General features: G+C 32.5%; 4 protein-coding genes and 1 long non-coding RNA gene across 11 annotated transcripts in view; 2 read left to right on the top strand and 3 right to left on the bottom strand.

Moving 5' to 3' along the window:
* Positions 1-272: 272 nt before the first annotated feature.
* On the bottom strand, positions 273-1,383 carry LOC122573255 (iron-sulfur cluster assembly 2 homolog, mitochondrial). Its single transcript, XM_043739372.1, has 3 exons — positions 1,162-1,383; positions 767-988; positions 273-685 (listed from the first exon to the last, which is right to left on the bottom strand). Exons 1-3 carry the CDS (start codon positions 1,263-1,265, stop codon positions 511-513), a joined length of 501 nt encoding a protein of 166 aa, XP_043595307.1. The 5' UTR covers positions 1,266-1,383; the 3' UTR covers positions 273-510.
* A 413-nt stretch (positions 1,384-1,796) lies between these two features.
* LOC122573238 (kinesin-like protein Klp61F) lies at positions 1,797-7,998 on the top strand. 2 transcript variants are annotated; one of them, XM_043739329.1, is made up of 18 exons: positions 1,797-1,900; positions 2,062-2,410; positions 2,825-2,972; positions 3,045-3,194; positions 3,597-3,757; positions 3,891-4,040; positions 4,428-4,670; positions 4,752-5,127; positions 5,207-5,478; positions 5,633-5,772; positions 5,875-5,981; positions 6,077-6,418; positions 6,499-6,726; positions 6,794-6,973; positions 7,050-7,272; positions 7,347-7,468; positions 7,549-7,782; positions 7,877-7,998. In XM_043739329.1, the coding sequence occupies exons 2-18, from the start codon at positions 2,346-2,348 to the stop codon at positions 7,901-7,903; spliced, it is 3,168 nt and encodes a 1,055-aa protein (XP_043595264.1). In that variant the 5' UTR covers positions 1,797-1,900; positions 2,062-2,345; the 3' UTR covers positions 7,904-7,998. The 2 variants fall into 2 exon arrangements, with proteins under 2 accessions (XP_043595264.1, XP_043595265.1); XM_043739330.1 differs by lacking the exons at positions 1,797-1,900; positions 2,825-2,972; positions 3,045-3,194 and having other exon boundaries at positions 2,392-2,410.
* Positions 7,274-12,128, bottom strand: LOC122573239 (paramyosin). Of its 5 annotated transcripts, none has more exons than XM_043739335.1 (6): positions 12,011-12,128; positions 11,054-11,160; positions 10,034-10,879; positions 9,816-9,965; positions 9,509-9,742; positions 8,979-9,440 (listed from the first exon to the last, which is right to left on the bottom strand). In XM_043739335.1, the coding sequence occupies exons 2-6, from the start codon at positions 11,126-11,128 to the stop codon at positions 9,414-9,416; spliced, it is 1,332 nt and encodes a 443-aa protein (XP_043595270.1). In that variant the 5' UTR covers positions 11,129-11,160; positions 12,011-12,128; the 3' UTR covers positions 8,979-9,413. The 5 variants fall into 5 exon arrangements, with proteins under 5 accessions (XP_043595268.1, XP_043595270.1, XP_043595269.1 ...); XM_043739334.1 differs by lacking the exon at positions 12,011-12,128 and adding an exon at positions 11,456-11,595; XM_043739333.1 differs by lacking the exons at positions 8,979-9,440; positions 12,011-12,128 and adding an exon at positions 7,274-8,576 and having other exon boundaries at positions 11,054-11,449.
* LOC122573243 overlaps positions 11,522-22,535 on the top strand; it is a 111,911-nt gene continuing 100,897 nt past the window's right edge. For both annotated transcript variants that reach the window (XR_006318690.1, XR_006318691.1), the window contains exons 1-2: positions 11,522-11,658; positions 11,992-12,061. This is a non-coding gene — a long non-coding RNA (uncharacterized LOC122573243). The remainder of the gene's footprint in view (positions 11,659-11,991; positions 12,062-22,535) is intronic.
* Positions 12,976-22,535, bottom strand: part of LOC122573240 (zwei Ig domain protein zig-8-like) — a 101,593-nt gene continuing 92,033 nt past the window's right edge. Inside the window, exons 5-7 of the mRNA XM_043739336.1 lie at positions 16,886-17,072; positions 15,821-15,942; positions 12,976-14,204 (exon numbers count right to left, since the gene is read on the bottom strand). Of these exons, the coding sequence (XP_043595271.1) occupies positions 14,074-14,204; positions 15,821-15,942; positions 16,886-17,072 (440 nt within the window). The 3' untranslated portion in view covers positions 12,976-14,073. The remainder of the gene's footprint in view (positions 14,205-15,820; positions 15,943-16,885; positions 17,073-22,535) is intronic.

Genomic DNA, 22,535 nt, shown 5'->3' with positions numbered 1-22,535 from the left:
AGATGGATCACTGGATTAATATGTAAAAATTACAAGTTATTTTAAGGGCAAATATAGAGAAATTCAAAATTTTATAAGTCATTCAACATTATTTGCGAAACCTCATAGTCGAGAATCATCTGTTCTCATCTTGTTTACATCTTGTAAATATTATTTTTATTAGTAAGTATACGATTTAATAATTTTAAATAATTAAAATAATAGTAATAATAACAATTTTAAAAAGTAACAGGGAAAATGAGTATCTCAATCAGAATTATTAGCAACTTTAATTATTAACAATTCACAGCTGACAGACAATAATTATTTTTAGTAATATATAATTTATGTACTAAGATCATTTTTAGTATTTAAATGTAAGATATACATAAAATAATCAAATGAATTAGAAAATTTACAATTTTGACAGAAATGTAACAATATTCTTAACCATTTTATTAGCACAACAACAATAAATATATCTATGCATATATATATCTAAATTTCTTTACAATTGAATTTAGATGAAAATTATATTTTAATAGAAAAACTAGCACCACAGCTACAACCTTGTTCAGCTAATGGATTATTAGTTATTCTAAATGCAGAACGTATCAATTCTGTGTGATACTCTATTGTGGATCCTTTAATATATTCTAAAGATGTTGTATCTATAACTACTTTTGCACCATCCTTTTGAAACACTCTGTAATACATCATTGCACTTAATTAGCTACCAGTGACACTATAGTCACATAAATATTTGAATTATTTTTATGACACTTACTTATCATTTTCATTTATGTTTGTATCTAAATCAAATTTATATTGAAAACCAGAACAACCTCCCCCTTCAACTGTAACTCTTAAATAAGCATTATCATCTGTAATTTCCTTTAAACGTTGAACACAACTGTCTGTAATGATGATATCATTTTCGGTTTTTAGTGTACTTTCCGTTATTGTTTTATTTAGTAATGAATCTGTAGACACATTGTACCACTGAGAACTATGAACAAAAATTAATTTCCAATTCATTGCAAATACAAAATAACACTGTCAAATTTTGCCTCTTATGAATGAATCTCATATTCTATAATCAAATCGAATTTGTTTCATATGAAAAGAGATTCAAATAAATGTAATATAAATTAATAAACAAAATATTAGTTTAAAACTTACGTTAACAAACGCGAAAAATATCGATTTGCAGCAAAATTGGAAGAAACATTCCAAATTGCGCGTTTCAATTTCGTCATGTTTTCAATGTTTTGTGCGACAGTCATAAATATATAATATTATAGACGTGAATAAAGTATTTATTTGACAAAGACGGATTTGTCACCTAATTCATACAGCAGACAATATTGTAGAAAAGTTCTTGATTATATATATTAGTGGATTTATTGTAGAATGCAATTTATTGCAAATAAATATTTATCTGCAAAATACGATAACTGATGGTATATAAAAACAAAAGTAGTATTTGTTAGGATAATTGACATGAAATATTTATAACATATTTTAATTTTTCATACTTTAGGTTGCATACACATAATATTATTGCATTACTGTGCATCTGCATTGCATAGATGCCTTAATTGTCCATAAGAATTAAGCGCGAATTTTAGACTGTTTTATAAAAATCACAATATAATCCTATATACTCGCTTATATTATCAATGCACAAATATAAACTCTTCATTCATAAAACAATTTACCGTTGTTTATAATAGTAACCTTAAAAACACCTACTAAAATAAGAAGTCAACAATACATGTAGTTAGCTCATAACAAAATTGAGTTAAAAATCGAAAGTTTTATTAGTTAATATCTAAATTTAATCAAATTTTTCAATAATGTAATTCGTTAAAATTTTGACATAAATCTGTAACTGTAACTATGTATATATCTGCGCAGTGTAAGTAACTACACCGGGAAGGATAACTATTTATTTAAAAGTATAACAGTAAAAAGTATAACATTAATATAAATTTATAATTCTCATTTCTCTTTGATATAAACGTTATAACTATATATTCTGTCCCTGACTAAGCCTATAAATTTATTTGTATTTTCTAGAGGGATGTTGATCTTTGAAGACGGATTCACATGTCCGCTTTCTGTCGCCCGATGTGTGCGACTCTTGTTCCATTGCGATCATTGCCCGTTCTGCGGTAGGCAGTAGAAGCTGTTTCTAGCTCGCCACAAATCAGCGCAAGAGCATTTACAAAACAGCGCTCCAAGTGACTTTACGAGGTACTACACATTTGAAATTGATGTTTAAATTGTAACGAATAATTTGCATCATTTTACATAGTAGTCTGATTGCAACGAAAATCAGCATTATTTAAATAATAATAAAGATGAACGATACACGGAGTGGAAGAAAGGAAAAATGTCAGCAGATACAAGTATTCGTTCGTGTTAGGTGAGTGATTGAGTTTTTTTTTTAAACTGTTGTTTTAGAAGATTATGATATTAATATCATGATATGAACGTAAATTTTATCCAGCGTTTATTAAATATTAAATTCGTATGTAGAATTAGTTTATATTATTGTAGCTTCTATGTTATATAGAGAAATATCAGTAGAATATGTAAATTACAAGGTTTCATATGTACCGAAAAAATTGAGAAGGTAAAAATCTAAAGAATCGAAAGAGACCTGAAACGAAATAAATATTTAGTAATAATAAGCTATTGATATGAAAAAATAATCTTTGATATTAAAACATTTATATAAGTTATACATTCATGTAAGCATTAGTTGTTAGAATATAATTTATTTTTACATGAAAAGTTTGGTTTCTTATGACTTATTTTCTAATTTTTATTTTCTTAGACCTATCAACAATTTTGAGGAAAATAATAAATCTACATCCATATTAGAAGTTCCAAATAATAAGGAAATAATAGTACATGAACGTCCAAATGACAAAGTTTCTAAAAAATTTAAGTTTAATAATGTATTTGATCCTTTGTCAAAACAGGTATATGTTTATGACTAATGAACATGTATGTTTAAGGAAAAGTTAGTTTATTACATATTTTTCAATTGATAGATCGATGTATATAATGTCGTTGTTAGTCCATTATTGGAACAAGTTTTGGCTGGATATAATTGTACAGTATTTGCATATGGTCAAACTGGTACAGGGAAGACATACACAATGGAAGGAATTAACAATGATCGAACATTATATTGGCACAGTGTAAGATATTTTTTATATTCATCTATTCATGAAATATAAAATTTCAAATATAAATAAAGTGGTAGTAACTTCTGTAAATATTAAATGAAACAATGAAAAAAGAAATAAACACAAAAAATTTATATATAAATATAATTTCCCAAAAGTATTCCATAATAAATTACATAAATAATGATAATGAACATACTCATAATATATAAAATGTCAGTATTAGTAAATAATATTTTTATAAAATACAATAGTGATAGTAAACTAAAATAATATCAGTTATTAAGTATGTAAGATAGATTTAATAATCATGTAAAGTATAAAAGAAAGAAATATTAAATAATATAATATAAAAGTATAAAGTAAAATATGAAAGAATATTATTTATACTTATACGAGACTATATAATTGTAGGACTCGTCTGCTGGCATGATACCACGTTCTTTAAGTCACTTATTTGACAAATTGCAACTATTGGAAGCACAGGAATATACAATTAGAGTTAGTTTTCTTGAACTCTATAATGAAGATATATTTGATCTTTTATCATCTAGTAACGATGCATGTAAATTGAGGTACGTAATTCAAGTTCTTTAAACTAAAAAGAAATGCTCAAATATTTAGTTAAATTTTTTTTATTTATTTAAATTTTGATAGATTAACGTATACATACATACGTACACATCTAATATAATGATAATTGAATAGGCTATATGAAGATGCATCAAAAAAAGGTGCAGTAATCATACATGGATTAGAAGAAGTAACAATACACAATGCAAGTGAAGTTTATAAAATTATTAAGAAAGGGTCGGACAGAAGGCAAACAGCTGCAACATTGATGAATACTCAATCTAGGTCATTATTTTTTATTACTAAAGTTAATTTTTATTTATTAGAAATATCTGCAAATATGCATGTTTGCTTAAATATTCAAATAATCACTAAGTGCTAGGAGATATGAGGAAGAGTTAAAAACTTTTTCTCTATCCTCATGCAAGAATATTTGTTATATTATCTCATATAATGTTAAAGTGAAAATTCATTATTTGTTAAAAAGTTAAAAGTTACTTCTATGCTATTATACTTAGCATAAAAATAAAATGTGCTATTTTACTCATATCTCCTGTATTTTACTAATTATTTCAGATGGTATATGTTTGCAAACATTTTGTGTATTATATAAGTTTACATTTTAAGTATATTATTGGTTCCAACACATGAAATGTCCAAACATGATTACAGCCGGTCCCATACTATATTCTCAATTACTATACATATGAAAGAAAGTACTGGTAATACGGATGGTGAAGAGATTCTGAAAATGGGGAAATTAAATTTAGTGGATCTGGCTGGTAGTGAAAATATTGGAAGATCTGGCTCTGTTGATAGGAGAGCAAGAGAAGCTGGTAATATTAACCAGTCTTTACTAACTCTTGGCAGAGTTATAACAGCTCTTGTTGAAAAAGCACCTCATATACCTTACCGGTGACAAAAATAAATATCCTGATTTTTACAATAAGATCAGTTATATAATTACTTTACATTATTACTTTTTACATCATGTAGGGAATCTAAACTTACAAGATTACTGCAGGAATCATTAGGTGGTCGGACAAAAACGTCAATTATCGCAACAGTATCCCCTGCTAGCATTAACCTTGAGGAAACATTATCAACGCTAGATTATGCACATCGTGCAAAAAATATCACAAATCGTCCGGAAATAAATCAGAAACTTTCGAAACGAGAATTTTTGAAACAATATACAGAAGAAATTGAAAAGCTTCGAAGAGATTTATTAGCTTCACGTGATAGAAACGGTGTTTATCTTGCAGATGATAATTATAGAGAAATGGAAACACTAATTTCACGACAGACTAAGCAAATAGAAGAAAAAATTAATCATATAAAAGCGCTTGAGAAAATTATGCAAGACAAGGAGGTACATCTTTATTAACGAAGAAAGTTTTGATTCCTCTATTTTATTGCCTATAATTTTAGTATGTTCTTTTTGTTTTTAGAAAATATTTAATGAACTTGAATTGCAAAATATTGCCCAGACAAAAGAATTAGACGAAGTTAAGACTAAATTATATAATTTCTCTGAAGCTTTACAGTCGTCAAATTATCGATTAAAATTAACAACGCAGGAACGAGATGAGCATAAATATTTAGTAGAGAGACATATGAATACAGAAAAGTCTTTATTGGATCAGGCTCAGACTTTGCTAAATGTTGCAGATACAGCAATAACAGATTCATATAAATTACACGATAAAATTGACAGGAAAAGGTTTGTCTATTTACATTTACAGCTTTTCTGACTATGCAAATGCTAATTTTATGATTCTTGAATGCATAAAAAATCTCTTAGTAGGCATAATATTTTATATTTTACATGTTATTGTACAATAAAATAATTTTTTTACTGTCTTTCTTCTCCCAAGTAAAACAGAACAAAAATTTGAAGACCTTGGTAGAACCGTGAAAAGTAATGTTTGTGAGTGTTTGCAAAATATAGAAAAAGATATATCTACATATGGTGAAAAATTAAAGACATTTTTTCCAGCAATGAAAAATGACATCGGTAAGAAATACTTTCTCACATTATAGAAATTGACGTATATATTTCGTCTACTAATTTTTTTCATTTATCATCTACTAATTTTATTTATTCTGTTGGATATAGAAACCTCTATCAAATGTAACGGTATTGACACGATAATACATCGAAACGCGACGAGCAATTCGAATCAATCAGATACTACTAATTTAACAAAAAATATAAATGAATTTGTATGTATTATTAATTCTTATCAAGTTGCATATTTTATTTCTACATCTTTTGATTTCCAATTACAAAGACTTATTGTTTTTCTTTAATATCTCAGCATTTAGAGTATCAGAATTGGATACAAAATGAAGTAAGAAATGTGGTTGGCACAGTGGAATCTGAACACGAATTAATGAGTGTTGTTTCTCTGCAATTGGCTGAAAGCATCAACAGTATGATAGAAAATGAAATAGCTAAAAACCTGGAAATCATAAGGAATAATGTATCTGAAAAATTAAAACAAACTTCGACTCTTCTAAAAGAAATGATAGATGCTTCTTGTAATTATGAATTAGAAATTAATGATCGTATGTGCCAAAGTGTCAAAAGTATTATGGAAGCTGTTGAAGTACTTCGTAAAAAACAAGAATTTAGTGAAAAACAACAGTTATTTACTAAAGTATAAAGAATATATCTTTATTCGATTCCGAAAATATTAATACTGATTTTGAAATCAAGAATAGAATTATTATATTTCAGATGATGGGAAATCTATTTTCACAGTCTAACGAATTACATGAAAGTCAAGGAAAGCATTATTCTGCTACAATTGACAAATGTGATTATGTTAGCAAAATTTGTAATGAAGCTAATGTTCAAGCAACAAATAGTTCTAATATAAATGTTAAAATGAGAAATGATTTAAAAGATTATATACAAAGTGATATAGAGAAAATAGAAAATAACGTTATTGTTACAACAAGACAGGTAATTTTCGAATTATAATCCTTTTTATTAATTCGAATAAAAAAATTGATTTTTATCTTGTCAATAGAATGAAGAAATTGCAAATGAGATTACAAAGCAAGGAAAGGATTTAATAAACGAATTAAAGTCAAATATAAATGAAAATTGTAATATGTTGAAGCAGTATACAAGTGATATGGAATGCAATATTAAGGAAGAACAACTGAAAATGGATGCAGATAAGAATATATCCCTTTCATTAATCAATGTAAATATACAGGAAATTTTTTATTTAACATGTTATGAAATATCAAACATTAACAAATGCGGTGTCATGTTTATAGGACGCGCGTGAAGTAATTTCAGATATAAGTAAAAACCATGCAAGATTCGTGAAAGATATAAAGGAAAATACTGGATATGTGTCTCAAAACGTATCTGCCCAATTAGAAAACCAAATAAGAGAATCAAGTGCACGGAATGATAATATTATTGAACAGTTACAAATAACAGTTGGTGAAATTAACAAATTTTTTGATGAAGATTTGCAACGTGATGTCGCAACAGGTTTGTTACCGTGCGCAGGTTAATAAAAAAAAAAGGAATATTCGCATTTAATTTAATTTGTGAATTTTTTCTAGGATTAACTCCAGCAAGGAAAAACTTTTCCTATCCTCGTCAATTTAAGGTAACATCTCCGCATGAACAAATTCTTAAAAAGTTTAGAGAAAGCAGGAAATTCCTTGAAACAACAGATGATGATGTAAGTGATACATACATGTGATAAAATATATTTTATGTGCTCTTAATATTATCTCATATACGTCTATATTTTTATATAAGTCTATACAAGATGACACAATTATCAGTGGTGAAATAATGAAGGGCATTGCAAATTCAACTGCATTATCTGACATTACACTCATATCTTCTGCAATTGATAATATAACATTTGATACTTCTATTTCAAGTAGTAAATTTGTGGATTCTCATACTGAAAATATTACACAAATGCTAGATGTATCTTCAAAGTTGATACAATCCCATACTCAATCTGAATCTGTAATATACAGGAAGGTAAATGCTTAATTACTTATACTCTTGATTTCTTAATTACTTTTATATAATTATAAGTAATATTTCATTTGATACTCATATTAATGTGTTACAGAATGAAAACAAGGAAAATAATAACTAATATACAACAATCAGAATGATGAAACAAAAAGTGAAGCTGATAGAAATATTTACAGTATAGAATTTTTTCTACTTATCTTTATAACATCTGTCCAATTAACATTATGTTAGATGTATGCATGTTAGTTTAGAAAACATATATTACGTGTCTCAGTTTAATTATTAGGTGATAAAAGATAAAATAAATTTGTATTATAGAATTAAAAGAAATTAACTCTAATCATGTATTCTTGTGCTTCGAGTGAAAGTTTTGGTCGAAATGTTGTTAATCTTCGAAGTATTACAATCCCGTGAGAAAAAAATCATACAATAATCTATGTGGGTCCATTTTAAAGGCTAAAGGCTCTACTTTCTCATTCCTGAATTGAATTTCTTCGATTCCTTTTCACTGAATTCGAAAAAGTTCCTTGTAATTCTTTAACAGGAAAATCGTTTTTATCGATGATAATTAAATATATAGCTTTATTTGGTGATATTTTTAGATTAAATTCTATTTGTGAAAATTTAGAAAAGAAATGAGTTATATTCTTTTAAATTTCTTTCACATTATGTTCGTTTTTTCTGTTTATGGTTCATTTAGATAATAACATTATACATCTGTATTCACAGTGTGCCTCATGACAGGATCGATGCTTGTAGGGGTGAGACTCCCATATCCGCCAATTGTTTTATGCCTGGGCATGCAAAAAAATGCCAATATGGATAATGATGTGTAGATATTCGATTATTTCTAGCTAGATATAAAAAAGTACAACCTGAAGAAGTGAACTGTAATGGAATAAAGTAGAAGGTTCCATTGCAAAACTTTGATAGAAAATAATACATCTATAAGATGTAATCGTTTAAAGAAATTTTTTCTACATAGTATGAGTTTAGAAAGATATTAAAAGAAAATATAATATTTCAAGTATTTCACAAAACTGAGCATTTAAAATGATTAATAATCTTTCAGTTAAGCTATCTTTATTTATTAAAATATAAAATTCAATGTAAAGTAAAAGAAAAATGTATTTATTATTATTTCGGAAAAATGGGAATATTTTAAGATTCTCTTATAAAAGAAGCAAATTTTCCAGTGTGTTTAATTATTTTATTTATTATATATTAAATACTTAAGAGAATATCAATTTAGATATTTTAATTTACTTCATGTTGTAATGAAATACGAGGAAAAGTTTGAACTTATGAAGTAAAAATCAGTTGATGTAATGAGACTGTAAAATGTACATAAATGACAGTATTATATTTCGATGCTACATAACCTATAATTTTTGTTGTTAATATTCATAAATAAAACACCAATAATAATTCTTATTTCTTTCATAAATAAAATAACATTAAGATAAACTTAAAAAATTTTCATAGCATATTAGTTAAAATATGACGAAAAATAATTACTATTTGTCAGGCATAAGTTGCATATGTACACAAAATTCAAATTACTAATAATTCTGATTAAAGCACATTGTTGTAGGAATGTCAATAATCGTTACTTTATAACCTGACTTGTATCACTTTTGTTTTCCTTTTTTACTGTTCTGAAAATTATTAAACCATACACTGAGTATTTAAAATAATTGCATTTACTTTTATGAGGAATTGTTACCTTATTTACAAGTTGGAATTTTAATTGTTGTATTTCTTCCGTTTGTGAAATGAGTTTTTCATTCATATTAGCAAGATGTTCACTCATAGTACTGAGTTGTGCTTTATAATTTCCTTCTTGTATCTCTTTATCTTTTTGTAAAGTATTACAATTTGAAAGTGCTTCTGTAAGAGCCGATTCACATTTTTCTCTCTTTGATTCGCTTGTGTCTAAATGAACTTGTAGAACTTCACTCTAAAAAATATTTTTCAATTAAAAATATATCAAGTTTTACATACAGATAAATTGCATAAATATATTTAATTACATTAGCAGCCATAGTTAAATTTTTCACATGATAAATATGTTTTTCTGTTATTAATTTGTCGATTTCTTGTAGAAAATAATCTCGGATTTTTGCTTCTCGAGCTTCAATTTCTTCTGGTATCGCTAAAGGTACTGTTAACTTTCCAATCTGCTATAAACATTTATTGATTAGATTATTTTAAATAAAAATTCTTATAAGTAATTTGAAATAAACATTACCATATTATTTATTTCTGCAGATTGCAAAGATTCATGTTCAATCTGCACATTACTTATGCAAGCCTTTTGCTGTATTTCATCGTATTTTATTTTAAGCATATGATATTGTGCCTTCCAATGGTTAATTTCTTTTTCTAGGTCACACGATTTTGAAAAATCAAAGTCGTTACTTTCTTCCTGTACCTTAGGATGACCTTCGTCAATAGACTTTAATGATTTACGTGTTATAGACGGCGATGAAAATGGAGACGATTCTACCTCTGGGAGATTGGAATGTCCTACCTTATTATCAGATTCGTATCCATCTCGTTTACCTTCGTTACTAGACCACGATACATTTTCTTCTTGCTTTTGTCTATCATTTAACTTTTTTTGTAAATCATTTCTTTCTCTTTCCAATTTGTCTATAGTATTTTGATATTGACATTCTAATTCAATTTTGCACTTTTCACAATAATCTAATTTAGATTCTAGTTGTTGTATCCTTTCATTTAAGGTTTCAATTTCGCTATCTTTATCACTGATTTGCGATAATAACTGGGCATTTTCGACTATTTTCTTTTGAAATTCTTCATCCAAGATATGATTCGGAGATGTTAGTACCTGGCTATTATTTTCCGATAATTTATTCTTTCCCTTTTTAGATTTATTTTGTGCTTTGTCAAGTTCTTCTTGTAATACAGTTATACGTTTAGTTAGTTGTTGATTTCGAAATGACAAACTGTCTAATTCTTGTTCGGCTCTGCGAAGTTCTACTTCCTTCTCTTTCAGTTGCTCTCGTATATCAGCATTACGTGCTTGTTCATCAATCACAGCTCTCTTCAAGACATTTGCCTGAGCACGAATCTAAGGAAAAAATTCTTTGATAATGATCTTCTTATAAATATTTACAAATATCGAACTAGTAAGGACGATAATTCTTTTTCACAAACAGATGATAGTATTAAAAATAAAAATATGTCCTAGTACATAAATGTTCAAAAACCAGATTATGTAAATGATATATTGAATATTTCTTACTTTTGAATATTCTGTGGCAATTTTTTGATATTTTATTTGTAATTGTCCACTTACACCCTCCATAACGTTTTCCATACTTTTTGCCTTCAATGTGTTGTTGAAATTTTCTAGAGAAATCATTAAAAATTGCTTATGGTTCTGCAGCTAAGGCACGGTATTTTCTAACAGGAAATGTATACATATTAGCATTTCCAAACAAATGTCAATAAATTAGAAATTTTTGACAGTTTGTAATGGATTGTATTTGTGGGAAATAAAGTTAATTATTTGTACAGTAACTTTGTAGCAAAACATAGCAAATAACACATAAACTTAACGCCCCCAAATGATACACATTATACATATACTTTTATATGAAATTCTATATTCACTATTCACTATCCAATTGTCAAGATATCTTACTGAAGAGAAGTTAGTTGTTAATCGAGGTACGAGATTTGATCCATTATGTTTTATTACGCCATCTATAATTTATAACATTGCGCGGATGTAATTAGTTCGTTTGAATGCACACCGTTTATTTAAATAAAACTTTAGTTAGTGCCCGATTAAATAAACTTTTGGTGATTGGATTCATTTATTCGAACGTGAACTACTATTATATCGTGAGTATAGAAGTTGTAAGTAGTAAGGAGAATCAGTATGATCTTAAAAGGGTTCAAACGATCAATATTATTGTCAATATCGTCAGTATTATTGTCAATATGCAGCATTCTCAGCACTATATTGACAATATATATTGGTCGTCCAGAAGATCTCTTACTTACGATAACATTGAGAATCCCGAATATTGATATAATACTGAAAATAATATTAATCGTCTGAACGCTCCTTTATTATATGATCAATTGTCTCGCGACAAATTCAAATAACCTATTAAATATGTATATGTATATTAAAGCTCTGAATTAAATAAAATTCCATCTTTTCTGTTACAGATTTTTCATAATCTCCTACTTCCATATTGTGTTATGACTTCCAGTTTCTGATGACTTCTTCTGGACCAAGGTAAAATTTCTTTATGCTCTTCTTATTTACATATTAATGAATTGCATGCATTTTCATTCCTTTGATCACCCAATTATGTCGTATGACAAAAGATCTGAAACTGAACGGATGGCTGGTTGTATTACGTAGAATTTTGTAGCGAGTATAGTGAATATAGATATCTATTTTATCCGTAAGCAGTAACGTTTCATTTTTATGTCTTTTGTTTATTAGTTTAGGAATTAGTTGATTATATGTTTTGTTTATATTCAGTCAATGTAGTAGGATATCCTCCGATTTTAAAAAATATTAATTTGAAACTTCATACCGAATGAAGGACGTATTGTTTTTAGGAACAATTTTGTTTATTTTTCTTGTATATACAAGTAACACATAAGTATATACGAGTATCTAAAATACAGAAAACATATTCACGAGATATTTCGTCCGTAATTATTTAAATTAAAAAATAATTCCTATTATATTCAACAACTTGTTCCTATAATAATGTGCTTGGAGTTGTGAGCATTTCGCTCCAAACAGTTGTTTCGTTAGAAGAATGAGTAACGATTCTGTATTTCGTTCCTGATCATAGGATATTCTTCTGTGCTACTCTTTATTTGTAATTTTATATCAAAAAGTATCAGTTGGAGCCACTATGAACATTGCAATCTTATCCTATGCTGAATCGGTAACGTTGGAAACTTCTGGCTGCTTCTTACTGAAAGTAGTCGATAAGAATATCGCAACAGAGGAAGTGATCTCGGTCTTTTCGGTAACTGTAGTTATAGAGATACTCATTGATTTTGACTCGAGAATAAAAAGATCTATTATCAGTAGTAATTTAGATAAATATCTATCAAAATGATTGTAAGGATAACAGGAGCAAATGTTTGGGAAGGTAGAATGATTTGAGCAAATAAATTTAGGTGAAATTAGTTAATGATAGTTTATTATCTGAGAACATATGCGCGTAGCTAAACTGGTCGATTTAAGTCGGGCAATTATACACACATTAAAGAGCAAGCAATTTGCACACCTGTAAAATTATGTCAAGTCGCAATAGATCGACCAATCGAGCATAATGTTTCCTTGACTATACAATATTTAAGGTATTTTATGTACAGGCCATCGAGAGGAGAAGAATAGAACGTTTATTACTATTCCTTATCTTTAAACTACTAGTATTCGCAGTTGTTCGTCGAGAACATTTATGTTTTCCCTAATAAATGCATGTTACGGTTGCTATTACAGTTTCAACTTAATTATTCATTCACTGATACAATTACTATATGATTAAAGATGGATACGGTCAGGAATACCGAATAACATTCCAAATATTTGACGATCTAAAATAGATTTTGATGGCGATTACACTAAAAAGAAAAATGAATATCGTATAGCCTAAATCGTGTAACAAACGCACAACGCAACCTTTCATTCGCTTTAACACTAACACACTTATATGTAACATTAACCATTTATCAAGAACAGTTCTTGTAGAAACGAACAAGCATTAGAAAATTTCCGACGATTTGTAATAATTTGTAAGTTAATTAAAATAGGATAACAAGAAGATATTAAATTAACTAATCGATATATTTCAATATAAGCCAAACCTCGTGAAAGACAAAGGCGTAATTTGTTTTAGGTGAATCACATCTTATCATGTTCTATTCTCTGTTACAATCTATCGAAACATTACAAAACTCACACGTCTGTTGCGTTAAATCGATATGGTCGAATAGTAACATGCATTTTTTTAGGTTCGGTCGGCTTCGTAAAACAAAATTTCCACGAGATATACTTTGTTGTCAGATTGCAATGATATAAGTTAGTATTCACAATGTCGTTCGTAGGTGGTTTTGCGATATTGTATACAATGCACACTAAATTATTGCGTACAATTTATTCGGCAGTTTTCTTCCATCGTAATACTGATCCGTTGCTAGAAACGCTTTCTGGCGGATATGCACGAGAGAGAGCGATGCGAGATAATGCGCAATCATAACCTCAAAATGTTTCGATGAACTTTATGGCGAGTTGATCATCCAAGTACGGAGAAAAACAAGGCTGGCGATTGTGACGTACAGACTTTTCAATTTTTCGTGATTCGTTCGCGCTGCGTTCCATTGATCGTGGTGAACTGCTGCTTGTTTCTCACCTACGATGAAGAAAATATAAGAAAGTATATAAAGATATGAAAATCAAACAGTAAATATTCGCGATTAGAAACTTGTTTATAACACATCGGTCAAATTGAAGTGCAAGTGAGTTTGTAGCAGTATCGGTCGGATTTAAAGCTTTCATTTGAAAGATTAAGTTTTGAATTAGTCGAAAGTTCTTAAACATTTTTAAACTTAATTCGATCAATTCATTTGGTAACCATAAGCTTGCCGAAATTAATTACTTCGATTATGCATGAAGTCCTACTTTTGGAACAGTAATTAATCTTCTATGATCTGAAGTAAGTAAAGTTTTAAATTGGCATCGCACCAATTGGAATATTTTTGATCTTTAATTATACGAATGAAACGAATAACAGATTACTGTCCTTTTTAATTAAAACGCATAATTAGTTCAATCGAAATTATTTAATTGGCATAAACTGTTTAATTTATTTAAAATAGATTGAACATTCGATAAATGTTACATGATTATTACGAGTAAATATCGATATTTACGAAATTTAACAAAATATCCCGTCACAATCCGACGTTACGTTATCCTTGATTTCATGGTTGGCTTTAACACGTTGACTGCCATGGGGGCCACCGGTGACCGGCGACGCAGCAAATATTAAAAGTAATAATTATAAAAAAAAAAGAAAGGACAATCGTAATAATTGTCTACAACGCTGTGGGGGTCACCGGTGACCCTCGCCGCGAAAAATGCTTCACGAATGATTTTATAACTCATTTTATTTGTTGCAAATAATATTTCAAGGTAATATTCATCGCACAATGAAAAGTTCACGTCGGCGCCTTGGGCAAACCATGGAAAATTCGTCTGGCAGTCAACGTGTTAATTTTGATAAATTTTGTAACGATGAGGTTTGCCAATAAATACCACTCTGTCGTTTACTATACTGTAGACGTTTACTTAAAGCTGGTTCGCAAACATACTAACGAGATTACGCATTCTATACGATTGTTAAAAATTTAACCAAAGGCAGCGGTTTTTACGGTATAATAAACATGGCATTTAGCATGTGGATGTGACTGGTCGTGATACTCCTTGGGATATTTCGCGGATTTTTCCTTCGAACCAGCTACGTATTCGACGATCGTGTAACTTACAAGATGTACCTAAGCTTCAACGTGCATTTCCACGTTCTATGTACGATTTATTTTAAAAATGAAAAAGTCCAGTGGATACTTGGTAATTTTTGAATTTCTTAAAAAACTCGTGGATCAAAGTAAGGGAAAGAATACTGATTTGTTGAATGGCAATTAGAATTTTGACGATATGTTGTATATAATATAAAAAAAGTGCCAACGTTTTAATTTTTCATTAATATTCTATTTACGTATCTTTGCCATTTCAAACGAACCTCGCGCATTTTTTCCCGAATCTACGAATTTTGTATTAAACTCCTTTTCGTTCGTTTGAATATCAGGCTTTCTTTTTTAAACATTGCTCCCCGGCACTTTAAGCCTCTTTATTCCACGTTTATCTTGTTACCAAGCGGTTGCCTCAATTTCCTGTACTCTTCGTAGAACAAAAATCCTTTTCGAATTAAACTTAAATTTTGAACGCATGACCTTTAATTCAATTTACCATTCAGGACGTGAATATGCACCGCGGCGGTACTAAATTGGCTCACTGAGCATGAGTATTCGCCGCTGTCAGTCTTTTTCGCCTGCTCGATATATAGCTTGGTCACCAGATCTTCGTTCGACCTGAAAAATCAGTTGTCATGTTACATATCGGACGTACTTGAATATTTCCGGTGTTCGATCGTACGATCGTGGGATATCGAGAAAATTACGAAAGTACAGTGGACTATGTATACCGCAGAAACTATACATATCGTTACCAGATTCCTAAAATCGGCCACTAAATCATAGCAGTATCCCGAAATGCAGCGATACAGATTGTGGCCAACGCTCGATGGATATGAATTTGTTACATTTAACGAGACAGCCGAGGCTCCTAATCTAGTAATTTAGATTCTACCGAAACAGATGCAACCGTACTGAATTCCATCATAAAGGCGTGCGACAGTCGGTCGACAAATAAAGATTCGCTTAACATATATATCGTATCTTGATCGGTTAATAATAGAATTTGTTATTCGTACGGATTGTAATTTATAGCTACGGTAGGTTTAACGACTGTAATTTGACGAATTTGGAAAAATGTACGAGAGGTGGAAAAATTGGGAAAAATACAAAAAATGATAAAATTAATAAAATTGCACATTTACTTAAATCGATGTACCGATATCGCGCGATCAAATTCTTCGTCTATACCTTGACAAAGTTGGTCGAAACTTTGCAACTTGTGCTCAGTGCCATCGAAAACATAAATTATCAAAAAGGACAAGATAAGGAACGTATGTGAAGGCGGCGGCGGATGCGACAAGTAGAAATGGAAGTAGCGATTGCAAGAGCACCGAGCGTCTCGCAAAGCGCCTCCAGGGAGATTAAACGGTTCGCTCGTTATCAAGAAAGGACATAGGTGAAGGGAATACAGCTTTCGGCAGGCAGACGAGCCGATAAAACGTTACGTGTTCAGTGATACGTGGACACAATTGCACATCGATGAACGAAAGTAAATCGGAACGTCGGTTATCTATCGTAGTTCTGTTCGATCGACCGTTTTGCTACTCTATATGCTCACCCATTAATGTGATAAACGTTGACATGATCCGGCAACGTTTCACCATTTTTCCTCCAGACAGGGTGCGGTATCCTGGAGTCGGGACAAGAAGGTCGAGCAACGCAAGCTAGCTCGATACCGCTTCCGGTTTTGTAGTAACGATCACGTAGTTCGTGTCTAGCTTCGTCCAGAATCCTGATGTCTGGAGCTACAAAACGAATGTGACGAATCGCATCTTACCAAAAACGATGAAATCTTTGTCGTGATTTGACTTTCTGTTTTTCCCGATATATCGCGAATACGCGGAGACAGAAATCTTCTTCGAAGGGAAAATTCAACTATCGTTTTAGAAACGGCATAGGGCAAAGAATCGAAGATGTTTGGGACGAATCAGGAAGATTGGATACTCGACTATCAGATTGTGAATTTTTACGTATCTATGGAAAATTCGAAGATGCGTTAATGAACAGAATGCTGTATTATGCTGTACAATGAAAAAATATCCAGAGCATTTAACGCCCAGTGGATATGTCAATTTTCTGCCTAACTTCCATTTTCAAAGTTATGTCCATAAAAATATGAATTTACATAAATACCTGTAGTTTAGCAATTACACATAAAATAAAATAATCCGAATATAGTAGCGAGTAGTATAAAATACTTGATATAGTTGTTATCCTGCGAGGATTTAAATCTTCGGGACGATGCGATTTTTGGGGAAATTTGGATTTAGAGAAGCCAAGGTCCCCGTTCGCAGGTATATTTAGCCCGAGTTGCATTCTCCAAGGATCATCTAATTCTGGTCACATGGCATTGGGACGCTGGGTATTAGGAAACACGCGGCTTGCGTAAGCTACAAAGTGCTCTGTCTCATTGCTCGACCACGAGATGATACTATTTAGGATTTAACAACTCTAGACTGAGAGTAATCTGTATTCAAGAGCGCTAAGCGGCACGGAACGAATCTCGGACTCACGTCTGCGGATTTCTTCGAGTCGATGTTCTTAAATAGTAGCTTGGCGCGAACCTTACGAATCCGTGACGAGTCCCTGGATTTATCCGCAGGATTTCTTAATTGCGAAGTTCCTGCAACGTAACCTGTTCCATGCTTTTCATTCATTTGGTCGTCTAAGATAAAGTCCTTTTTTTCTTAAAACTTGTTCCAAATTCTAGAAATCCTTAAATTATGTTTCGAATATTGAACGTTCAGTTCAATTTTTCTTGACGCGTCATGCAGTTCTAGCACGAAGGAAGAAATTCCAAATTAGTTTATGCTCCATGCTGCGTCTGTCGTTTCAGATAAATGGACAAGATCACAGTAGCTCGCCCTATTATCTCTCGTGACGGTCCAACTTCTCGTATAGTTAGTTGTTTAGTTAACGCGTATAGTCGAAATTCGATTTCCTACAGTCATAATCGCGCGATTCGTAGGAAGCCACGCTATAACATTACGAGCAAAGTTCTCCTATTTTCGGCAAAGCAGATTTTCAGGCAGCCGCTCGTTGCCGCGATTGTTTTCCCCAGACGTGCGTTTATTCTTTCGCCAGGGCAAGCAGCTCCCATTCGATAATTAGGTAGGGCGAACGCGAAGAGAAGTTTGGAGGGAAAACGCGCAACAAGGTGTTGCGTTCCTTCGGTTAAAACTGAGAAGGAAAATAAAAGAACGGAGGGTACGTGACACGGTACGTGTTCTCGTTTCGGCTCCCTCTCCTCTCTCTCTCTTTCTCCTTCTCTCTCTCTCTCTCTCTCTCTGTTTAGGTTCTGCAAGATTCCCCCGACGTAATTGAATCTTTTCAGGCACGAAATTCAAACTCGTTTCAGCATAGCCGCGGAAAACACTACGTTCCGTGCGCATTTCCAATCACAGACCGGTGAATGCGGTTTCCACCACACGATCGTGTTTGTACACAACGTAAACTGGCTCGCAAAAGCGTTGGAACACTTGTAGATACGTAACACTCGAATATGTTATTTACGTGATACTTTTACATTTAGAAATTTCATCGGCATTGTTACGATAGCGACGGGTTGGTAACGTTTGAAATGTGAGAAAATATATGGAAATTAGGGGCATTTAATAAAGGCAACCTGTGCAATGCTTCGTATTGTACTATGTATATGTAGTTGGAATGATTTTGGACTGGACATTTGAAAATGTTAAAAGCACAACTGTTTGGCTAAGCTTCGTCGTCGATGACGTTGTCGATAAATTTCGTTATTATTCGATCGTGACGGTTAGTTTGATGAACCGGTTCAAAGGATATATTCGTGGAAAGCACGTGAAAATGTAGCTTTTGCAGTGTATTAATTGGTAGCTGGAATTCATTCACAGCGTCGATTATTTCGATATCGTACACGTTGTCTCTTTTGTTTGAAATATTCCATTTGCTAATCGAATCACCGAAACATCGAAAACTGACAACAGTTGTTTGGCTCTTGATTTTTTTAAATCGAAAGTGTCATAGTTAAGAAATGCGTAGTTGGAAGGTACGCGATGGAAGGTATAAGTTTATAAAAACTTGTAAAATGTCAGCTCAAGAAATTGACGGACGAGCTTCACCAGAAGATCATATTTCGTTCCAGCAGAAGATAAAACTTCATAGTAGAGTAACTTTTCACCCTGAGCGTATCTCATGCCTATCTGACTCTGTACGAAAAGGATGATCGTTCGGTCGGCGATGACAAACGAATCTCAATCTCTGCTGTTCTACCATAAACTTGATCTCTGAAACAATTCCAAGCTCGTTCGAAGCAAATTACGAGAGTTATGCATTCGGACGAATCGTCTTCCTTACGCAACACACAGTTGCAGATATAGCTACGTATATGGTTGTATAAAACTGAAACTGAAACGTCTCTGATAGTGAAATTAAAAGTAGACTTTACCGTGTCACGTGCGTGAATTCAAACGTACGCAGAGCTTTGCGTGTAGAGAAAATAAACGTTGAACGTCCATGGTATTCGTAAAGTCAGTTTGATGACAAATAAAACTTTAATACAAAGATGTTTGAGAGGTGGATAGGTCGTGATAGCGTGCTTGCTGTTGCGGTATGAGATTTTTGTCTTCATCCGGGTTGGGGGATTTTCCTTCCAACCATTCGGACCGCTTCATTCTTCTTGTCTAGGAATCGTGAAAAACAAGACCTATGAGTGTCAGGATTCGAACCTGGGTCTGGAGCGTTCGTAACCAATTACGCTAACCACTGCGCTGTTGTCACACGCTCAAGAAAGCCATCCGCTCAGAAACAGCAATCAGAGATAAGACATAGACTCCGAGCTTCGGACTCGCTTGGACACATCACCATCCTATCGCCATAGCCTATACAGAAGCTATGACACACTTTAGTCTACATAGATGAGACATCGACCCTCGACCTTTGGATACTTCTCCACGTCATAGCCTACACCAAACCCCTCAACATCCAAAAACCAAAATGTATATAAGCCGAGACTTCAGACAGCTCGGGCAGTTCTTGCGCAGCCCTTTCTCCGGTTCAGTGTCAGTCTATTGTAAATGGTGAATTTGTAATAAAAGAGCTTAGTAGTTGGGTTGCGACTCAGTGTTCTCTTCTTTTATCATTCAATCCTGAATTCCACGTGACACTGTCGTTGTCCAGGCAGAAATCGTTGAAGAGTTTAGATAAATATCAAGTATACGGCGAGACAGCTTCTGCGCGATAAGACAATAAAATACAAGTTAGACTACGAAGTTTTCAGCAAAAAATAAAACATTTCAATTCTTATTCTAATGCTCGCAGTCTAATTCGAAAATAGTTTGAAGCCTACGGGATAATATTACGGGACGCTCCCATCGCTATTGACAGAAGAGGTCGAGCTTTTCGACGTTTCTCTCGATCACCAAAAAATCGATATACAAAATCCCCCGAAATAACGGATGTTTTCTAATCTTAGGGCAATTGCGTGGCTCGAACGGTTGACATATAACTCTTATCGTATATTTCGTACTACGCCTATCGTTACTCACATCTCCACTGCTTTCTTATTCGCAATTGTACCTTTGATTCGATTCCACTTCGCCTACCGTCAAGAATGACATATCGTATTTGCCTCGTGCTTTCATCTGCTCCCAACAATTTTCAACATCGTCGATTCACCGTCTATAAGATGCACAAACGCAAGAAACTAGTAGACGCACGTACGAGCGTTATTACCGTGCGTACGTTGAAGAGTTTGCACGCTGAAGCAGACATAGTCTGTCAAAGCAATCTATCAGAAATAACAATGGAAAACAACGACAAAGGCGACAGTGGGATAATTATCTCCGCTCGTTTGCGAGTAGAATGCTGCAAGTGCTCAAGCTCTCAGGCAGAATGCCGCGAGTGATAGAAAATATCGAACGATCCCGAGGACGAAGGAAGCATGCAGCCGCGATTCCTTGCCAGAGGAACGTGTCTTAAGTACACCGTTGAACGGGCGTTGACAACGATAAAGGCGGCTAGAAATCATCTTATTGTGCTTTCGCGGCGTACTATCGATCGACGAAGCTTTACAGTGGAAGCTTCCTTCGCCACGACCTAATTGAACGCGCGTCTTGTACGCGAACAGCGATTCATATCGCGTGCAAAGTTCGACTCGCAAGTCTTCGTGTCTTTCCATGTCGAACGAGCGCAGATTGTCGCGCAACTCCGACCATCTGTCTCGTCGATCGCTGAAAACTCGGGTAAATACGCGACACGCGCCGAAAGGGAAGATTTTCCTGTCCGATCAGGTTTTCCTTCTTCCCTTTCACGAGCGTGGCAACTGTGGATAGTGCGACAGTAGTCGCAGCCAAGTGATTGTAATTGCACATTTTTAATTTACCTTTTTATTTTTTATACCTTTCTTGATGTTTAGGAATACATCGTTAATCTCGCAGTTAATCTCGTGGAATTAGCAATCGATATATCGCGGTAGGTTGCATTGCTTTCGACATGATTCTTGGAAAAGCCGCGATACTTACTAGACAAATGATCAGATTCTTGGCTCAGAGGATACAGAGTGTGGAATTTGTTGCTGGTTGTTTCTCGCGTATGTTGCAAGAAACCAGCAAATCATACAATCTTTAACAGAAATTTCCTACCATTAAATTATTCACGCTTCATACAGAAAGTACGAGGAAGAATCATCTTTAAAATACGTTGTTCGTATCGTCCTAACGTCTTTTCATCGACAGATACTCTTCTTCGTGATATCTATACTTGTGTAATTCGATTTTGATTACTCTGATGGTTCGTTGTGAATAAAGTAAAAGCTGGCGAAAATCGGGCAAAAAATAACGAACGAGAATAAAGTAACTCTATTATCCTTGAAATAGACTGGATTAAATGTATTTCTATTTGCTTGATGTATGCAGCGGAAGGAAAGCTTATCGGATGGAAATAGTATTAGCCCCGTTGATACTCTAAATAGTAACGCGTTCGATCGATAGTATAGTTGGTTTTTCCCAAGTGTATCAGGGAGTTCCATCGATCAAGATGTTTCGTACGATATCGCGAGAAAAGAGGGTCGAACAGTGTTCGTGTTTAGTTTGTTCCTTTTCTTCTTCTTGTTGGAGATAAAAGAGTTCCTCGGGGTTTCGCGTGGCACACCTTATCACAGCTTCTGTTCGCGAAAGGATAAAAATCGCTGGAACGACACGGGTGGTGTCGATACACCCTGGGTTTTTGCATAT

This window comes from Bombus pyrosoma, linkage group LG11 (assembly GCF_014825855.1).
Source record: "Bombus pyrosoma isolate SC7728 linkage group LG11, ASM1482585v1, whole genome shotgun sequence".
Lineage (NCBI taxonomy): Eukaryota > Metazoa > Arthropoda > Insecta > Hymenoptera > Apidae > Bombus > Bombus pyrosoma.
Note: the sequence above shows the minus strand (reverse complement) of the source record. Positions and strands in the feature narration are given on the sequence as shown.

Excerpts from the sequence above, each read along its gene's own strand:
- LOC122573255 (XM_043739372.1), bottom strand. The coding sequence starts at position 1,265 with ATGACTGTCGCACAAAACATTGAAAACATGACGAAATTGAAACGCGCA. Across the intron at positions 989-1,161 it reads TATTTTTCGCGTTTGTTAAC|TTCTCAGTGGTACAATGTGT; the intron begins GTAAGTTTTAAA and ends TTTTGTTCATAG. Across the intron at positions 686-766 it reads AACATAAATGAAAATGATAA|AGTGTTTCAAAAGGATGGTG; the intron begins GTAAGTGTCATA and ends GATGTATTACAG.
- LOC122573238 (XM_043739329.1), top strand. The coding sequence starts at position 2,346 with ATGAACGATACACGGAGTGGAAGAAAGGAAAAATGTCAGCAGATACAA. Across the intron at positions 4,671-4,751 it reads GCACCTCATATACCTTACCG|GGAATCTAAACTTACAAGAT; the intron begins GTGACAAAAATA and ends TACATCATGTAG. Across the intron at positions 6,727-6,793 it reads TTATTGTTACAACAAGACAG|AATGAAGAAATTGCAAATGA; the intron begins GTAATTTTCGAA and ends TCTTGTCAATAG.
- LOC122573239 (XM_043739331.1), bottom strand. The coding sequence starts at position 11,173 with ATGATTTCTCTAGAAAATTTCAACAACACATTGAAGGCAAAAAGTATG. Across the intron at positions 10,880-11,053 it reads TTGCCACAGAATATTCAAAA|ATTCGTGCTCAGGCAAATGT; the intron begins GTAAGAAATATT and ends TTTTTTCCTTAG. Across the intron at positions 9,966-10,033 it reads CTGCAGAAATAAATAATATG|CAGATTGGAAAGTTAACAGT; the intron begins GTAATGTTTATT and ends AAATGTTTATAG.